Source organism: Erythrolamprus reginae, chromosome 7 (genome assembly GCF_031021105.1).
Source record: "Erythrolamprus reginae isolate rEryReg1 chromosome 7, rEryReg1.hap1, whole genome shotgun sequence".
Lineage (NCBI taxonomy): Eukaryota > Metazoa > Chordata > Lepidosauria > Squamata > Dipsadidae > Erythrolamprus > Erythrolamprus reginae.
Genome location: NC_091956.1, coordinates 53,827,830 through 53,848,322, shown reverse-complemented (window position 1 = coordinate 53,848,322; position 20,493 = coordinate 53,827,830). Strand labels below are relative to the sequence as shown.

Genomic DNA, 20,493 nt, shown 5'->3' with positions numbered 1-20,493 from the left:
TCCAGCTGGCGCCTGGCTGATAAGCACCCTTTCCAGGCTTACAGGAGAAGATGGTCAATGGTTTGGAAGACGGAAGAGGGCTCTATGTTCCAATGGTAGATAAAGCAGCAAAATCATCTTCTAAGAGAAGAAAAACTCTGAATGCAAACCTCCACTGCCTTGTGGCTATATCCATCATTGGAAAAACCTTCAGGAATAAATATTGAGGCAAAATCCAGAGCCTGAGTCCCGGAAGCCGTTAATAATAATAATAATAATAATAATAATAATAATAATAATAATAATAATTTATTAGATTTGTATGCTGTCCCTCTCTGAGGTCTCGGGGCTGTTCATGATTGTGTACAGCCACATTCTGATAACTCCTGCAATGTAACTGGAACCAATCGTATTGCCTTTGCCATTCTATTGGATTATTTCATAGACATGGAGAGGGGGAATCTGTTGCTTGGGTAACAGTCTACCCTCCATACTAATAATCCAGGTTGTGGTCTGGAGAGGTTACTCCAGGTTTGCATATGGCATTTTAGGAACTTTTTCCAGAACATGATACCATAGTCCAGTGTTTCCCAACCTTGGCAACTTGAAGATATTTGGACTTCAACTCCCAGAATTCCCCAGCCAGCGAATGCTGGCTGGGGAATTCTGGAAGTTGGAGTCCAGACATCTTCAAGTTGCCAAGGTTGGGAAACACTGCCATAGTCTTCTGAGACTGAAGAATGCCAATGATCATGAATCTCCCTTACTTTACACAGAAGCAAAACTTATTCACTTCTTTGACCTCAAATTTTATACTGTAAAAAACACAGTAATTTTTCTCCCAGCTTATGTATTGGGGATAAGTAGCCAAAATCAATTTGCATAATATAATAGGGGTACAAAAAAGTCAGAACCATCCTTTCACATTTTTTCCTCTGAATAAATGGGATTTAGAAAACATGTTCTCACCAAAAGAATGCAGTGTAGAAGACAACTCCTTCTCAGTCTCCTATCATTAAAACATTTTATTTAAAAAATGTTGATGGAATATCTAACATGTGCATAAATACACAGTATACCACCGATTTAAAGCAAATCATGGAAGATATCTGGAGGGTTTGGTCGGGGAGGAGGTTGTTTGGGTTTTCATTTTCTACTTTGTTTTAAGACTATTCCTTTTTCACCCTTTAAACATCTTCCTATATAACTTTTAGAACATGCACTATTTGAATTTATTGTATTAAAAAAATAAAAATTCATATAAAACAATGTAGTGATGAAAGTGAAATTGAGAAAACTACACTATTATTTACTTACTGTCCTGGATGTTATCACTGCCAAAGAGATAGCACAGTCAAAAAAACTTAATAAGGCACAAAGAAAACCAATTGCCTGGTGATATTTTTTTTTAACCAGTTGTGGTATTGGTTTTTTTTAACATGGCCACAACTTTGCTGCTAATCAATTGCATCAGTTGGATACAATCATTCAAATAAGAAAAAGGCACTTGATTCCTTTAGCAGTTTCTCCTGGTAATTTTGATATTCAGAGCACAAAAAAATAAAATCGGATGTTTGTACAGCTACTGTTTCACTTTATCTAAATAGAAACAGCAGAATCAATACAGTGATACCTCATTTTATAAACGCCTCATCATACAAACTTTTCGAGATACAAACCCTGGGTTTAAGATTTTTTTGCCTCTTCTTACAAACTATTTTCACCTTACAAACCCACCGCTGCTGTTTGGATGCCCCGCCTCCGGACTTCCGTTGCCAGCGAAGCACCTGTTTTTGTGCTGCTGGGATTCCCCTGAGGCTACCCTCCATGGGAAACCCCACCTCTGGACTTCCGTGTTTTTGTGATGCTGCAGGGGAATCCCAGCAGATGAATCCCAGCAGCGCAAAATGGGCGCTTCACTGGCAACGGAAGTCTGGAGGTGGGGTTTCCCATGGAGGAGAGCCTCAGGGAAATCCCAGCAGCACAGAAATAGACACTTTGGCTGGCAAAAGGGGTGAGTTTTGGGCTTGCACGCATTAATCACTTTTCCATTGATTCCTATGGGAAACACTGTTTCATCTTACAAACTTTTCACCTTAAGAACCTCATCCCGGAACCAATTAAGTTTGTAAGATGAGGTATCACTGTACATTGCTTTTTCTAGAATATTTGTTTCTTAAAATATTGACTTAGTGAGCTGGTCTACCTGCTATTTCTCCTTTATTTCAAACTTTTCCAAACTGCAGTATTTTTCAACAGGATTGGAGAAGGTTCATTTACACTGATTGGCAGCAAACTGATTGTCTAAATAAATTCAACTGAATTCAAAATATATTGCTATTATCATTAACATTTTTATCAAATTATAAGATAAAGTAAATTACAAAACACACACAAAAAAGGGAAAACAATGGGGAGGAAAGTGAGCAAGGATTTTGGAAAAGAAAAAGAAGCCCTGACTTCTGACTTACTCTGTTGCAGTAAAATAAGGCATTAACATAAAATCACAACTTTTTGGATTTTTTATAATAATATAAACTAGCCATTTCTATAAGAGGGTTGCAGAAGGCCGTTGTAGTTGAAAACGGAGATTGGGAACCTGTTATCGCTGTCAGAGTGCTCGCGCCACCACAGGCGTCCCTGACACAAGTGATGTTGAGCTGCTCATGCCCACTGCCCCCCCCCCCATGTCAAACATAACTCAATATAGCCCTCAATGAAATCGAGCTTGACATCCCTAGTCTAATCGGTAAAACCCAAAATCAAAGTTTCATTCTTTTCCACTCCAAGCACAAAGTTCATATGGAACTTTCAGTCTTCATGTAGAAACAAAAGTATTTACTGTATTTTTCACACTATATGATGCACTTCCCACCCCAAGAGGGAGAAATGTCTGTGAATCTTGTAGAGTGAACATTATGGCAGGGGGAGGAAGTTGGTTTCCTGCAGCTGAGGAATGCTACCGAGAAGCTGATTAACAGTTGGATCATTTCCTGGAATACCGCCAACCAGCTGTTCTAAGCAGTGTGGATCACTGCCACCTGTTGCTGCCATTGCCATTTGCTGCAACTGCTGATCGCCACTGCTGCCATTTACTGCTAATCATCGCAGCCGAAGGGGGATTGTTGGAGATGGGGATCAGCGATGGGTGGCAGCAGCAGCAGCAGTAATCGGCAACAATTGGCAGCAATCAGCAGCGGCAAATGGTAATGGTGAATGGTTGCAGCGAATGGCAGTGTGATCAGCAGTGGTGATCAGTGGCAGCAATCCCTGCCACCTAGAACAGCTGATTGGTGGTATGCTTGGAGGCTGATCCAACAGCCAATCAGTTGCTCAGCAGCAAGGGCTCCAGTGTTCCCTGCCAGCAGCAGCAGTGCAAGAACACTAGCCAGAGAAATACTGGATGGATGCTGGGGCACTAGCCAGATACATATCGGATGAAAGAGGCAGATTTTTTTTCTTGTATTCCTCCTCTAAAGCTAATGTGTGTTTTATAATCCAGAACATCTTATAGTGCAAAAAATACAGTATATTCTTTTCTTTAATCAAAATAGTCAATTTTGCCATTTCAGCCAACTCCATCAACTTCTGCAATCATTCATCCATGATAGGAATTGAAGTGTCCTTCCATTTTTATACTTACAATAGTCTTGCTTCTGTCAACATATATAGTAATAAAGTTCCCATTTTTCCCAGGTCTTTTTCTATTAGGCCCAATATTAAAATATCTGGCTTCATCTTTTATCTACATTTTTAAAATTTTCTGTATTAAATTATGAATCATATCCAAAAAAAAATTGCTTAATCACATGTCCACCATAGTTGATAAAAAGTCTCTTCTTTATCTTTACATTTCCAACATTTTTGACATACCTTTATACATCTTAGACAGCTTATCTGATGTTAAGTGCCAGTGATACATCATCTTATAAAACTTTTCTTTTAGATTATAATTTAATGTAAATTTTAAACCTGTTATTCATATAATTTCCCATTGTTCAAGCATCACATTATATCCAAAATTCCTTGCCCACTGAATCATGCAATGTTTTGCAAAACATATTCTTAGAAAAGAGATCCAGGAAGGCAACTGCAATTAAACTAGGACATTACAAGTTTATAAATGCACAAAATGTATTGGTAGAGGAAAATAATATAACAAATAATGGCTATTGCCATCAAGAATACTCAACTTTATAATTTTCCTTCTCTTTTTGAATTATTCATAGTTCTTTCCATTCAGTTCATGGACAAAATGGAGATTTATGTGGCTTCTAAGCCTAAAATATGAATTGTTTCCTTTATGATCCAGAACTGATAGAAGGGATGCATATTCATATGTGGACTGTGATCAGGATGCCTTATACATTAGTATATCAAGTATTCAAAGTGTTGGTTATGACCTCTAAAGCCCTTCATGGCATCGGGCCAGAATACCTCCGGGACTGTCTTCTGCCGCACGAATCCCAGCGACCGGTTAAGTCCCACAGAGTCGGCTTTCTCTGGGTCCCGTCGACTAAACAATGTCGTCTGGCGGCACCCAGGGGAAGAGCCTTCTCTGTGGCGGCCCCGACCCTCTGGAACCCACTCCCCCCAGAGATTAGAATTGCCCCCACCCTCCTTGCCTTTCGCAAGCTCCTTAAAACCCACCTCTGTCGTCAGGCATGGCGGAATTGAGATATTCCTTTCCCCCCAGGCCTATACAAGTTATGCATGGTATGTTTGCGTGTATGCTTTGTTTTTTAATAAGGGTTTTTTTAATGATTTTTTAATTATTAGATTTGTAATATATTGTTTCTATTGTTGCTGTGAGCCGCCCCGAGTCTGCGGAGAGGGGTGGCATGCAAATCTAATAAATAATAATAATAAATAATAAAGTATAAAGTGTGGGAAGTTCCTGATCCACACACAAAAACCTGCTATAACATATTCATTGTGTTCAGATTGCTGAGATTTTTAAAAAGAATTTTCATTCTAGTGACCTTATTCATAACAGGCTTATATGGCACAGCAATAATTCCTATGTCAAAATTCTAATTCTATTTCATCCGACTTGGTTTTTAGAAGCTTAATGAATAGAAGTCCCAAGAGTTGCTATCTGTGCACCGAAGAACTGTTTTTCCAACATTCACTCATCTATCTGCTGTTTATAAAAGATTTGACATCTGCTATTATACTGAAATTACATACTTCATTTGGGAGTCAGTGAACTGTTTTTCTCTTTTCATTGCCTGTTATAATTTTGATTCATTGCCTTGTTTGCTTCCGCAGGCACAGAGCAAGGGGGAGATTTTTGTTAATCAAGGAGAAAGCACCTGATGAAACAAGGCAGATGAGTGGCAATTCTTGAGGCAACATGTATAATTCATATAATTTCATCTTGGGTCATTGAATGCTAGCAACATTGGACTAAATTAAACTTTCCAGATATGGTGCACACACACATTCTGCACCACAGAGACAGCTGAAATTAAGCATCTTGTAAGATTCAAGATATCTGTGGCATCTTTGACAAATTTACAATTTCCATTTACAGTATGAATTTTAGTTATTGGGGCATTGTATTTTTGTCTCTCAATTTATTTTGTACCATTTATGGATAAACGGATAAAAATGGCATATAGGAGATCAATTCAACCCTGCTAAAAAAATAAAGCAGAGATGTTTTCTGGAGGATTCCAGCTTAGACAGTATCAGGGGTGGGCTACTGCCCAGACCGGGGGTGGGGGGGAGGGAAACACAATGGAGTAGCGAAACCCAATTTGCACTGAAAGATGTTGAAAGAAAATGCAGGGTGTCCTGCATAAGCCATGCCCATAGTGTGGTAGTAAAAATGTTGGTAGCCCTTCACTGGACAAGTATGTATAAAATTAGACATAACGAAGTTTTTTAAGAAGAATGGTCTCAAAACAGGAAATACTTTTCACAACAAAAGATAGTCTCAAACATGGTCAAAAATAAGCTGCTCAAGATGGGACAAGAAACTTGGTGTCCCTGTTGTTTAGATCTTGAATTTCCACAATGTGGCATTTTTTATGGCAGGTGGGCCTGGTGAGATTAAAACTTCAAGATCTGAAGAACTTTAGATTTATAAGAACAGAGTGGCCAGTAGGAGGAATGAAACTAATTGTTGAGCTATAACTCCCAGCAGCCCTAGACAGCAATAAGGATTGTGGGTAAATACAGTTCAATAATATCTAAGTCTCCATAATTTGTGACTTAGAAGATGGTGCTTTCCCAGTGAATGTCTCAGCATTCATTTCTTTTGCAGATTAAAAAACAACAAATGTGAATATAATATTGGCTTTGAACCAGAAAATTTGAGACTAGTTGGTTCCATTGCTTAGTAAATCAAATTATTGCCAGAATGTCATTTATTTATTTATTTATTTATGTATTTATTTATTTATTTATTTATTTATTTATTTATTTATTTATTTATTTATTTATTTATTTATTTATTACTTAGATTTGTATGCCACCCCTCTCCGAAGACTCGGGGCGGCTCACAACACGTGGAAACAAATAATAAATAATCTGACAATTTAAAATATTAAAGATTTTAAAAAGACCCCATATACTAACAGACATACACACAAGCATACCATACATTCATGTTCTGAATGGCCATTTCCCCAGGTTTTTTTCAACAAAGAGGACACTCTAGAATGAATTTTCTGAAGGTTCAAAGCAGGGGCACTATTCAGTCACTTCATACCAGTTCTAGCATCTGGATAGGGAAAATTTTGACTGGTTTGGAGAACAGGTAGAGAAATTTTTGATTGGCCCCATCCACCTATCCCCCTCCTCTCACCTCTCCTATATTCTGTTGTTTATTAGCTCAGTTGATTTATGCCCACAGCTGAGCTAGGAAACAGCTGATGGATGGTCTTAGTCTCATTTGCCCTTAGCCCAAGCAAGAAACAGAAAACCAAGCAAACATAATAATAAACCAATGCTTTTTGACGTTTTTTCTTTTTCTTACCCGCAGCTCTTAACTAGCTTAAATTAGATGTCTGAACATTCAGCCAAGAGCAATTATTACTTCATAAAATGTTGCATAGCTGCAAACCAGCTCAGTACTTGGCTGAAGGAAGCCATTGAGAAACTCAGACAATATAGCCAGTCGAAACTCCCTGCCGTACCCTAGAGGTTTGTTTTGCTGGTAGGGTGAGTTAGAATTCTCTTCTCCCTGACCTTCCTTTCCACTTTCTTAGAAGCAGAAAATCACAGGGCTAATCTGGAAGGAAATCACTGTACTGAACTATTGAAAAGTGCAGGTGATGATCATTCACCCTCTTTCTGCTTCTCCGAGTTTTTGATTGGGAGTTTCCTCTGGAGCAAAAGCTGACGCCTCTTCCAGGGAAGATTTCTCTGTGTCTTCTAATTTTCTTCCAGAACAGAAGAAAAAAGCATCTTCCTCTGAAGAATTTTCCAGTTCTTTGTTCTGGTTTTCTCCTGGAGCAAAAGGAAGTGTTTTCTAGTGAAGTCTTCCCTGTGTGTTTATTCTGATTTTCCTCTGGACTAGAGTAAAACCTCTGGAAGCAGGTCTTAAATAACATTCCCACACTTATTTTACTGCATGCGTGGCCCACCCACTATTTGTTCTGCCGGCTTATGATACAAGCCTACAATTAAAGGTAAAAGAAGCCAAAACAGACACACACACGGGAAAATGCAACAATAGTTTCTTTATCCAAAGAAAAATGGAAGCAAAACTCCCTTTTTAAATTCAAAGGGATTTCTTGTAAAAACAAAACACACTTGAATGCAGTGAAATAACAAAGACAATAAAACTCCAGTCAATTAACCAGTAACTGTGAAATTCGTCACAGCCACTACTCTTCAGACGTAAAACTTTATGGTCAAAGTCCTGAAATCCAAACAGAGTCCTGAGAACAAGCTGCCCCGAGTCTACGGAGAGGGGCGGCATACAAATAAATTATTATTATTATTAATAATAATAATAATAATAATAATAATAATAATAATAATCCTGAACGGCAAGTCAAGGTCCAACAAGTACGATCAGATAATCTTCCACACTGCGAGGCTGGCACGCTGCCCATTTAACAGCAGCCCTAATTACTTGAACCCCACCCAACCACAGGTGGACTCTCTTATTGCCTGTAATACATTTGAAGCTGTTCTCTCCTATGCATAACTCTACGCATGCGTGGGTCCATCATTGTTTCCTCATCAGAATCTATCGAAGATAATGAGGACTGGCTTCTTCCTGGGCTGTCTGCCAGGGCCCCCTCTTCCATTTCACAGACACTTCCTTCTTCAGATGATAATTCACTGGCCGGCAGCAAAACAGGCCTGTGACATTTCGATGTTTCCCCCACCTCCACCTCCACAGTCCTTGGGGCAGGAGCTGGGTGGGCCAGAGCTAACCACAACACTATTTAATTTACCACTTCTGTCTGTTCCTCTTTCCAAAATCTCTCTCTCTCTCTCTCTCTCTCCCTCTCTCGCACACACACACACACACATACACACACTCTGAGGTCCATGGTAAAATTGTCTTCTGTGAAACTAGTCCCGTGCCAGAAAAGTTGGGGACCTCCGAATTAGACCATGGAAGGTCCCTACAGGAGAGCCCTTTTAAGGATTATGTATTAATAGAAAGGCAACTAACTTACTTCTAAACCTAAACGCTAAAGCTCTGATCGGCTACCACAGCCACATTTTGGAGCTAAGTGGAGAGCCTGGGAAATGTGTCAGAATAACAGAATAACTCTTAGAAGGGGCTTTGGAGGGGGCCCTATATCATTTCAGAGAAATTGCTGCCCAGTCTTTTCTTTAAAACCTCCAGTGATCAAGCACCCAGAACTTCTGGAGACAAACAGTTCCGCTGGTTAATTCTTCTCACTGTCAGGAAGTTCCTCCTTAGTTTTAGGTTGCTTCTTTTTTTCCTTCAGTTTCCATTCATTGCTTCTTGCTTTGCCTTCTGCTTCTTTGGAAAATACATTGCCCTACCTTCTTTCTGGCAACTCCTTCAAAGCCTGTTGCCTATCTCACTCTTGGGCAAAGCATATGAGCCATTTTCTCCTTTCAGTGGTCTATGAAACTACATCTATAGCAGTGACGGTGAACCACATGTGGCACGCAGAGCCATATCTGAGGACATGCAAAGCATTTCCCTATGTCAGCTCCAAAGCGTATACGCACACTGGCCTTCTTTCCAACCATTTTTGCTCTCCCCAGACTTCAGGAAAGCCTGCTGAACCTTGGGGGTGGCGGGAAATGGCCCAACAGACCAACAGGAAGTTCAGAAGCGAAGTTGCGGTTGGCCAATTGGACCATTTTTCACTGTCCCCAGGCTTCAAGAGGCTTTCCAGAACCCTGGGGAGAGCAAAAAATAGCCCAACAAGCCTACCAGAAACTTCAGTGAGGCCTATATGCATGCACAGGTGAGTAGCATGGGAGGGTTGTGTGCATGAGCAGGAGAAGGGCATTACATTATGGGTGTGGGCACGCAGGCACACGCTATCATGTGTGCATTCTTTTGGGCACCCAAGTCAAAAAAGGTTCACCATCATTGATCAATAGTATGTTGATAATGAAGTCGAAAAAAGGTGAACAGTATTTTTACAGAACTATAGCTACATTGAGGCTGGGTGTGACAAGGAATGGCTGAGAGGGGAGAGACCAGGCAATGCACTCCTTGATGTGACTAACATTGAATTGGACATGCCCACCCAGTCACATGACTACTCACCCATAACCACCCAGTCACATGACCACCCAGCCATGACCACCAAGCCATGTCCCAAAACCGTTAGGGGAAAATTTCACCCCCGTTCAAAGTTATATTACCTACTAAAGGGTATGAGTTATAAAGGATTGGAAAATTATATGTATCTGCATTCTGTCACACAAGGAATAACTTAGTTGAGATAATCCTTCATAAAATATAGCATACATCATCTTTCTTAAACTACATTGTTTCATTATTCATCACATTCATTCAACTGTTTGGCAGCTTAAAATCTATCTTTAAATAGATCCCATTAAATTCATCTCAAAGAGAAAAATTAATTTCTGCTTATTCCTACAGTACTGAATATACCATATTCATATTCATAATATAGTTTTGCGAAATATATACACATTATAACAATGAATTATATTACCATGAAATTAAGCATATAAAATTAAATGTCTCTAATTTTGGGCTAGCTTGTTGGGCTATTTATGGCTGTACGTGCAACAGTTGAAGAAATGCTTTTTAAATAATGGGGGTTTTAGGCTTTTAATGTTAAATTGTTATTTTAGACTTTTAATATTAGATTTGTTACTGTATATTGTTTTATCACTGTTGTGAGCCGCCCCGAGTCTGCGGAGAGGTGCGGCATACAAATCTAAATAATAATAATAATAATAATAATAATAATAATAATAATAATAATAATAATAATAATAATAATAGACAAAATCTCCACCTGTCAATTGCAAAAGGCCGCTTTACTGGGATCGGCAAACATAATTCGCCGCTACATCACACAGTCCTAGGTGCTTGGGAAACGCCCGACTGGTGATGAAATACGAAATCCAGCATAGTGATCTCGTTTGCTGTGTTGCATTGACATAATAATAATAATAATAATAATAATAATAATAATAATAATAATAATAATAATAATAATAAAATTACTGATAGTTCTTTGGTTTCCCAAAAAGGAACTTTGGTATTCCACTCAACATTGTTAATAAAAAGTGACAATGCCTAACAATCCTAGATTCATACATTGAATGTAGGGCATCTATGCTTAAAGAAGGATTCTGTGCAGAGGTGGGATGCTAAGATGGAACAGTGACGTGTGCTCGCCCCTGTGGCTCTGAGTGCTAGTGGAGTCCAGTGCAATTATGCTATTGCACCTGGGCAGGTAGCAAAATTGCATGCAGACACACAGGGGCACCTGTGGCATGTGTCTATGCACGATTTCGCTACCTGCCCAGGTGCAGTAGCATAATTGAGCTGGACTCCGCTGACACTCAGAGCCACGGGGGCGAGCATATGTCACTGTTCCACCTTAGCATCCCACCTCTGGGTCTGTGTAAGACTATCAGATGCAGAGTCTAAAATTACCAAATCATATTATTTCCCCTTTAAGAAGAAAATGAGTTTAAAGGGAACAGATAAAATAACAGATCATAGAGAAAAAACAATCTGGAAGGCATCCAAGAATGAATAATTACAGTGTTGAGGAATATTAATGTCTGGCACTGAATGCACGCCTGTCTAGTGGGTGACAAGAGTTGATATCACAAATACCCTCTCATAAACCTCCCATAATGACAAGTTCTCTGAAATTCCCTCCTCAATTGAAAGAGCTAAAAACACTCCCCCCCCCCCCCCATTCAACTGAATAAGAACTATCAGGAGAAAAAAGAGAAGATCTTTTTTTTCTGCATGCCATTTAGATTAGACTAGATTTATTATAAAAGCAATCAATCATTTTAAAGAGAATATCTCTGCTTTAAAATCACATCTGCCGTATGCTTTCATACTGTAAAGTTTCCTCTGTAATTTATTTGTTCTTTTCAAACATGGCATGCATGAGGAATTTATTAATAGCCCTTTAAGCAGATGAAAATATGTGGACTAAAATGCTTCATCTAACAGCATTTTTCTATCACAAATGCACAGTGAATAGCACTGCTTTTGCTGCAGCTGTGAGCAAATTGTTAAGCAATTAACATTAATCACAGCTCTGAAGAAAAAGTTACTTCTTTCATGTGTGCTTGATTCTTAACTATATGCAGGTCCTAGTTTCAATTGTTCCTGAAAAGAATGCTGTATATTAGGGGGGGAGAGAATTATGCAGCCTAAAACATTGCCTGTCTAGCATCCCATTAACCTTTGTAATCAATTCAAACTCAGATATGGAGAAAATTAAAATTGCGCGGTTCAGTAATGACTTGCAATACATTGTTAATGCAATACCTCTACTCCTGCTAAGTCATCAAATTCAGAAGCAACTCAGATTTATTTATTTATTTATTTATTTATTCATTCATTCATTCATTCATTCATTCATTTATTTTGTCCAATACACAATGAGAGTTTTAGTGGGTATATATATCCACACACATAGTAAAATACATGATGAAGGTTATAGGGAGATACTCATAGTAAAATATATCTATGAAAGAATAGAAAAGAAGATATAGTAATAGAACATATCAATGAAAGAATAGAAGAAGAGATATAGGAATAGAAGAAAGGTATAGGAGATATAGGATAGCAATAGGACAGGGGACGGAAGGCACTCTAGTGCATTTGTACTCGCCCCTTACTGACCTCTTAGGAATCTGGATAGGTCAATCACAGATAATCTAAGGGTAAAGTGTTGTGAGTTTGGGGATGACACTATGGAATCCGGTAATGAGTTCCATGCTTCGACAACTCGGTTACTGAAGTCATATTTTTTACAGTCAAGTTTGGAGCGGTTAATATTAAGTTTAAATCTGTTGTGTGCTCTTATGTTGTTGTGGTTGAAGCTGAAGTAGTCGCCGACAGGCAGGACATTGCAGCATATGATCTTGTGGGCAATACTTAGATCTTGTTTAAGGCGTCTTAGTTCTAGGCTTTCTAGGCCCAGGATTGAAAGTCTAGTCTTGTAGGGTATTCTGTTTCGAGTGGAGGAGTGAAGGGCTCTTTGGACATTTTCAAGGGTGTTAATGTCTGAGATGCGATATGGGTTCCAAACAGATGAGCTGTATTCGAGGATGGGTCTGGCAAAAGATGCTATATTAGAAGTAAGATATTATCTTGAATAATACAAAAAAAAAAGATCTTAGGGTATACAATGAAGCAGAGTCACATTACCAGGATTTTGCCAAGAAAACTCAATGTCCACAGGAAATTTATCTTTCCAACAAATTAAAAGATGACTGGACACACAGACCTCATTGACATTTCAAATGTTGGATAGATCACAAAAGAAGCAAATTGACTAAATGTTCCACAAGCTGACTAAGATGTTCTATGCATTCATTAAGAGACTTGATATTGATGGGGCTCATTGTACTGGTTAATGGCCACAATAAAGACTTTCATTTCACTTCACTGAGGTTTATTTATATGCAGATCATGTTGACACACTTTGTGGATGAAACTACAATCTTAAAGTATACAGAACAGAAGTCAGTTCTTCCTGGTTCAGATTGGTTCACCAGAACTGGTAGCAACCCACTACTGATGTCATGATGATATCATGGAATATGTTTGGTCAGTGCTAAAAAAATTTTAAAAAAGAATTTTTGTGGATAATTTTTTCAATTCCCCCCCCCCTTCTACATATGCACAGAAGCCGAATTTCTAGCACTGTGCATGCGATCGCCATCTTGTTTTCAGCTTTTGGGGGTGGGGTTAATTTTTTTAAAAATTCGAGATTATTTTCTTCTGCACATGCACAAAAGCCAAGTTTCTGGCACTGTGCATGTGGTTGCCATCTTGTTTTTGGTTTCTTCTTTTTTGCCACTACACATGCCACACAGTGCGGGAGGAAGCAAATTGGCAGCAAGGTAAATTAGAACCCACCTCTGATTCAAAAGTACTAAAGCAGTATGTGCAATGCCAAGCCTAAATGGAAAATAGTACACAGCTGGTCCTCATTGAAGAAACTTAGCACCCACCCTCCTCCTAAAGGAATGAAATATTTTAGGAAATATTAGAAAGGCAGAATATTATATTTCCATGGATGAGAAAGGGATAAACATGCTTTTGGAAAGCAGCACCCACCTTTGTTAATAGCCCCAGAAATACTGGGCCATCTTATCTACAGGACAATAGGGTGATAGAATTAGCCCTCACTCAAGATCCAAGCCACGATAAAGCCACTAAGCCATAATAGGAATTGTCCAACTTCTTTTCACAACACAAGCCTCTTCATTACATCATCACAAAGCAAGATTCAACCAAGCCCGGGACACAGATAGCCTACAAGTTTAGTTGGACCTCCCGCATAGACCTCTGGGAGTCTGACAACCAATGGGATAAATTTCTTGCACAGGAACAGGAAGCTCTAGGGCAAAGCATAAGAGAGTGTGTGTGCGTGCATGCGTATCTTGGATGTGGCCCTCAATGGGCCAAGAGACAAAAAGGAAGCAGTATGCTCCCTCCCATATATTTGGGTATAACAGAGTGATTCAACAAAAAAAACATATATATAACTGCTCCCTAGTACAGGCTGAGAGGAGGAGAACTTGCGGCCTAGAGGTTAAAGCTACTGCTTTATGGGCAGACTCCCCAAGTTAAAATCCCGGTAAGGGGTGTGGCTAGCTGATGAGAGCAAAATCGCTTGAAATACAGTAGTCCCTAACTATATCGCGGTTCACCCACCACGGCTTCACTTCATCGCGGGTTTTGAAGTCAGCGTTGGCACAGATACGGCGCTTAGAAGTTTGGAAGGGCAGGACAAGTCAACCAGCCCGCGGCTGGGTGAATGATGAGCGGGGTGGGGACTGAGCTCCGGTGGAGGCCCGTCCCCTCGTTCAACCTGCCTCGCCAGTGCCGAGAAGGCAGTCTTTGGAGGCACACTTAGTGGTTGGCTGCTATTCTCCCTCTTGTTTCCCAAACTTATTCCCACATGTGTAATTCAGTTAAAGCCATTTCACTTTGAGGGCTGATTTCAAAACGTTGTTCAAGATGTTTACTCACAAACAAATCTATATACATTTAGGGGATCAAATACATAACTCTACTCAGGATCAATATAGCCACCTTGAGTCCTTCAGGATTGGGCAGCATAGAAGTCGAATAAAGAATATGGGCATATAACTATGGTTATATGCCCATATTGGGCATATAGATGTACAGCATTTTGGTGTCACCAACTACTGTGATTTAAACCATTCTTTATATTATACCTGCAATTAATACAGTCATTGATCAGATAAAATATATTAACATTAAGGAAAAATACATTTCTGGGTTCAAAAAATAATTATAATACATTATTTTTATTGTGTCATTGGATAAGTACCGTATTTTTCAGAGTATAAGATGCACCTTTTTACCCTCAAAAAGAATGTAAAATGTGGGTGCATCTTATACACCAAATGTAGCTCCACTCAGCCACTTTCACCCTTTGGTCTCTGCCTCCCAGTTATTTATCTCCTTGTAGCAAGCAGTCCACAAGCCACTGATTATATGCCTCCTGACCCTCAGCTGATTCATTGAAGCTGCAGGCAAGCCCACCTGCTAAAAAGAAAGTGGAACTAAAGCTGCATGGAGGCAAATTGCTGGCAGGGAGAGGCCAGGCAGAATTTTATTTTCTTGTGCTAATCAGACTGTGCTGAAACTGGCTGTATGTTGTTTTGTGCAAAGAGGTAAGTCAATAGCTATAAATGCTTATAAGATGTTCAAATTATTAGACTTATTTCTTAAAGATTGCTTTATTATTGTTCTAGACAACTTAACAAAATGAAGGAGCTTTTTAAAATAAATGCTTGATCTGAAGAGGCCCAGTGCTATTGTATCTTCTTTTAAATAGCAGAGAATACTTCCAGAAAAGCCACATCAATTTTAACAGGATCTGTACAAGTATAATCTGAAATGTAGCAGTGTCCTTTTTTTAATATTAAGATAAGGCAGCTGAGTTCAACCCTGACTTAGTCATGTTTGGAGTAGGTCTATTTAAATAATTGGGAGGAGCTAGTGTGACTGCATTTAAGAAAACTTGCTGGCATTAATATACTGCCATAATGTAGTTTTCTCCAATTTGCTATTTCTAGGGGTCAGATACACATGCACAGAAATACACAGCAAACAGTGTACGTCACCTATGCTGTTTGCTGGTTGTTTGGAGACAGATAGTTTTTTCCCCTTGTTTTCCTCCCCAAAACTAAGGTGCGTCTTATACTCTGAAAAATACAGTGTGTCAGACTCTTCTAAATTAATATATTGACTACATTTCTATGATTTTTCTTATATATATATTCACACATACACACACACATGCACACCACATAAACTGAAAAACTTTTTTAAAAACCCCATCTTTGTAAAGTTCACTGTGAATTACATTATTCCACACACTCAGAAACAAAAAATGAAATCTGAATTTCCACAGTCTGAAATGGTATGATAAAGAAAATTTAAAATATACACATTTAAATATGATTTATTGTGCAGTTTTTTTCCGAAATTTTAAAACGATGCAAAAAAATAAAATAAAATAGGCAGTTGAACAAACTCGCATGAAATCAGTAACATGCAGAATTAATTTAACTTTGTTTTAATCTTCTAAAGTTTGCTGCAGAATCCAGTCTACAAACTTAGCCACATTGGTGTAAACACCTGGTTGTCCTGGACGAGCGCATCCTTCACCCCAACTGGTGATGCCAACCACATACCAATTATTCTCAAATTTACATGACAAGGGACCACCTGAATCTCCCTGCAAAGAAGAAAGAAAAATCTACATAAGCTCAATAAGCGAAGATTGGTAAAAAAAGATACCCAGGTGAATAAAAGTCCAAACAAATTCTTAAAATAAAACATTATTATTCAAAAGTATGTTTTTCATATTCCTTAACCAAAAAAGACTCACAAATGCAAAGATTATCAATATTCCAACTATAGCAGTGAGTTGCTAGCTTGAAACAAACACACAAACAAAATAACAAATGACAAAAGAATGCGTAGAGAGAAAAAAGCAGTTTTAGACACTTGTTCTTGAAGTGCCAATTTTTATCTTAACCCAGTGATGGCAAACCTTTTTTTCTCGGGTGCCAAAAGAGCATACACTATCGCGCATGCACAAATGCCCACAGTCATAATTTAATGCCTGGGGAAAGTGAAAACACCTTCCACACACACACACACCAGGCCCCCTGGATGCCGGAAACTGCCTGTTTACCCACTTCTGGTGAGCCCAGTAGGCTCATGTTTCACCCTCCTCAGGTTCCAAAGAGTTCCCTGGAACTTCAAAGAAGGGTAAAAACACCCTCCCCACCCCCTGGAAGCTATCTGAAAGCCAAAAACGCCTTCTCAGAGTCTCTGTGTGAGTCAAAAATCAGCCATCACCTATGCCATAGGATTACCATCACTGTCCTAACCTATTCCCAGTGTGCCCCAAAATAAGATTTTTCCCCATGTACAGGAGGCCCACTTCTGCTTGCTTATGGTGGGGGAGAACACACCAGTGCCGCTACAGTGAGGCAGGGGGCTGTAGTTGCCCCATGTGCCCCACACCGGCTTACCTAAGGCTATCCCCACACACACAACATCTGTCTCATCTCGTGGCTGCTGCATCAGCACACTGCTTGGTCTCCTACTCTGTTGCGGCCCCAAACAAGCAGAAGAAGTGGACCAGCAGCCACGTGGACTCCTGCTGCACTTGACTGCTGATGCTGCCGCTATGAGGCAAGTGCTTGGGTGGGAATGGCCTCACTGTGGATTCTTGATCCTTGGAAATCAATTTGTGGATCCTTGAGGTAACTGGTGTGGGGCATGTGGCACAGCTCCATCACCACCCTGCCTCGTTTCATGGCTGCGGCAGGATGAGTAATCAGATGGAATGGGCAGCCGCCCAGCTGTGCAGATGCTTAAGTAGGGTTTATTTTGGGGTAGGACTTATATTAGGTGCACAGGTAAAACATGCTGGGGCTTATTTTTTGGACAGATCTTATTTTCAGGGTAAACTCAAGCTATTGTTTTTATTGCCTGTACTGAGTGGTATGGGTACTTGTTCTCATTGGATATAGGGATTGCCTGATGCTTTAAAAAAATAATATTTATTTTTTTAATCTCATCTTTATTATTATTATTATTATAAATAACTGAGGATGGCAAACATACCTAATGAACTTTCCTCTTCTTGTTTTCTTCACAACAATGCTGTGATGTGCGTTGGATTTAGACAGAATAACTGGCTCAAAGACATGCAACTTTCATGTCTAAAGTGGGATTAGGATTCACATTCTCCTGGTTTCTAGCCTTGGTGCCCTCACCAAACTGCCTCTCTATTTTTCCAGGTACAATTTAACTTAGAAATTTTTAAACAAATTTTCCACTTCCATGCATGCACTAGTCCTACAAATTGATTTCCATTGCCATTTTCACCTTCCCCAAATTATTAAGTAGGACCGCGCTGACCATTAAGCAGAATCTGGTAACAGTTCTTTTTTTCTTTTACCTAAGTTACTTGACAAATGTCAATAGAACATAATTACAGGGCTTAAAAGGACAAAAAGCAAAAAAAAGAAGAAATGATATCAGCAGAAGGATTTTTTTTAAAAAAAGATATGCAACAGGAATGGGCCCTGTATACTTTTACTGGCAGCAACTATTTCAAAAGTTTATCTGCATGTTATATGGTGAGCATTTTGTATAATTTAATATTTATATTGATACATTAAAAGTAAAAATAAAAAAAACAGGCTGTTTTATAACCTAACCAAACCCATCAATAACCTCTTATTTTATTCCCAGGGAGTCTTGGGTTTAATAGTGTCAGAAGGAAATACCATGCAGTTTTTAATTAAACTCATGTTGTCTGCATCAAAATCAGGTTTTCCAGATCTCTCAGAGAGGGTGATATTAACACAGAGTCCAAATGAAATGCAAGATACTATTAATTTACCTGGCAAGCATCTTTGCCTCCTTCTGAGTAGCCAGCACACAACATCTTGTCAGTTATTGTGTGCTCTGGGTATTGAGACTGACATTCTGTCTTTGGTATGATGGGAACTTTGACTTTTTGTAGCATGTCTTCGATTGAGCCTACAATTACAAAGGAGAGAAATGGAGAGAAGGCTGCTAGTGCAGTGAAAGGTCAAGAATAATGCAAGCCCAAGGCATCACCAACTGTATGTGAATGTGACCTAAGAATCAATTAGAGACTCCTGGACATCATCCCAGCCTTGAGTTAACTATGAACTAGTAAACATCTCTTTAGGGCACCAAGCAAAGGGAGGGGACCACAATTTTCCCTCATGCCTTTCACTCCACTGCCACACTTGACTTTATCAAGTGTGTATTACAAGACTGGCTTGTAACTGCAGTGCTACTCAAACCTCATAACAGATACTAAGGGAAGGAGAAGGGGGGAATGATTGGAATGTATGAGGAACTGGGAAAAAGGTAAGGAATTTATATAAGCCATTTGCAGCCTGAGGAAGTCCCTGATAGGAACCTTTCGAGCAATGCAGACTGTATCGCAAAACAATATATTTGAACGGGATTGTTGGACGATGTGTGCGGAGTAGCCTGGAGAGGAAAAAGGGTTTCTTTTAATTATGCCATCTTTCATACCAAAACCTCAAAACCACCTTTGCTTCTTACCTATATGAACTTACTATCACCAAGTTATATTCTTGGTTAAAATAAAATGTTACAGGAGTTTCTATTGCTACATTTGGATATAACATAACATCTCAGAAAAATAGAAACTGTTTATCTATAGACTTCAGAAAGAAAGCTAGTATCTGTGCAAATATGTATTATGAGGATGTCTGCATAACATTGGAAGTCACTGTATTTAGTTATTGAGCATATTCTCATGCCACCTACTGTAACTCCCACTTCCCTTATGTCATCCCAACATGGCTTATCTACCTTTAACCTTTTCCTCTTAGCATTGGACCTTTGAATGACAAAGCTAATTTTGAGCAAGCCCCATGTGATTCTTAAAAAGCTTAATAAAGCTAAAAAGCTTAATAAATAAAGCAGTGATAAAATTAATAAATAAAGGAATGATAAAAGTCTCATTAACTGAATGGTGTACTGTATCATGGGTCCTGTACATTGGGTGTTTTCAGGCACAATACTAAACTATGGCTTCAAGTTAGCTGTTCTAGCCATAAACTTCTATTTTCTCTTCTCTTCCACTGTTGCATTCATAAGAAAATCAGAAATATCTATTTCATCATTAAACTAACCATAATTGTCCAAAATATTTTAGCTCAGCAAACAGCGTAAGTTTAAACTAAGATTTGGTTCATACCAGAATCAAACATAATTATGAAACTTATTTGTTGTTTTGCCATTACTTAACAATCCATAGAAATTTCCCATCCCCAAGACAGCACTGTTTAGGCAATGGCATAATTTCACTGATATCTCCTTCTAGTTCCCTGATTTATTTTGTATTTTGCTTATCCACTTCAATTAACATCTTAGTTGGTGCATTTGATTGACTATAGGTTTAAGGAACAGAAGATTAAGAACAGCTTCCATTATCATTTTTGTTGGTGGAGCAATAGAGAGCTCCACAAGTTATTCAAACTTAAAGTCATTCAACTTTTCTCCTTGATTTCATATCTATAATAGAAGGAAAAAAGGATATAGAATATGTTCAAAAAGTAATAAATACATCAAAGATAGCAAAGCAGCTGAAAACAATCTTGGCCAAAGATCAAATGAATTATCAAAGTTCATTCTTATAATAGCTTCAAAGTGCTGGCCTGCTGTAGGCACACTCTATATGGCAGACAACCAATTTTGTCTGTCTCAATTTCTTCTGTCTGATAAACCAAAACAGCTTTTCATTTCCCCTT

General features: G+C 38.8%; 1 protein-coding gene across 4 annotated transcripts in view; it reads right to left on the bottom strand.

Annotated features, from left to right (window-relative positions):
* The window catches only part of KLKB1 (kallikrein B1), a 60,945-nt gene that overhangs the window by 9,408 nt on the left and 31,044 nt on the right, over positions 1-20,493 (bottom strand). For 2 of the 4 annotated variants that reach the window (XR_011559622.1, XM_070757583.1), the window contains exons 14-15: positions 18,579-18,718; positions 16,100-16,391 (exon numbers count right to left, since the gene is read on the bottom strand). Coding sequence is in view for 3 of the 4 variants with exons in the window: in XM_070757583.1 (XP_070613684.1) it covers positions 16,230-16,391; positions 18,579-18,718 (302 nt within the window). In the remaining variant the exon portion in view is untranslated. Of the gene's footprint in view, positions 1-11,972; positions 12,760-16,099; positions 16,392-18,578; positions 18,719-20,493 lie in introns of those variants that run through there. The other 2 variants (XM_070757584.1, XM_070757582.1) reach the window with 2 other exon arrangements.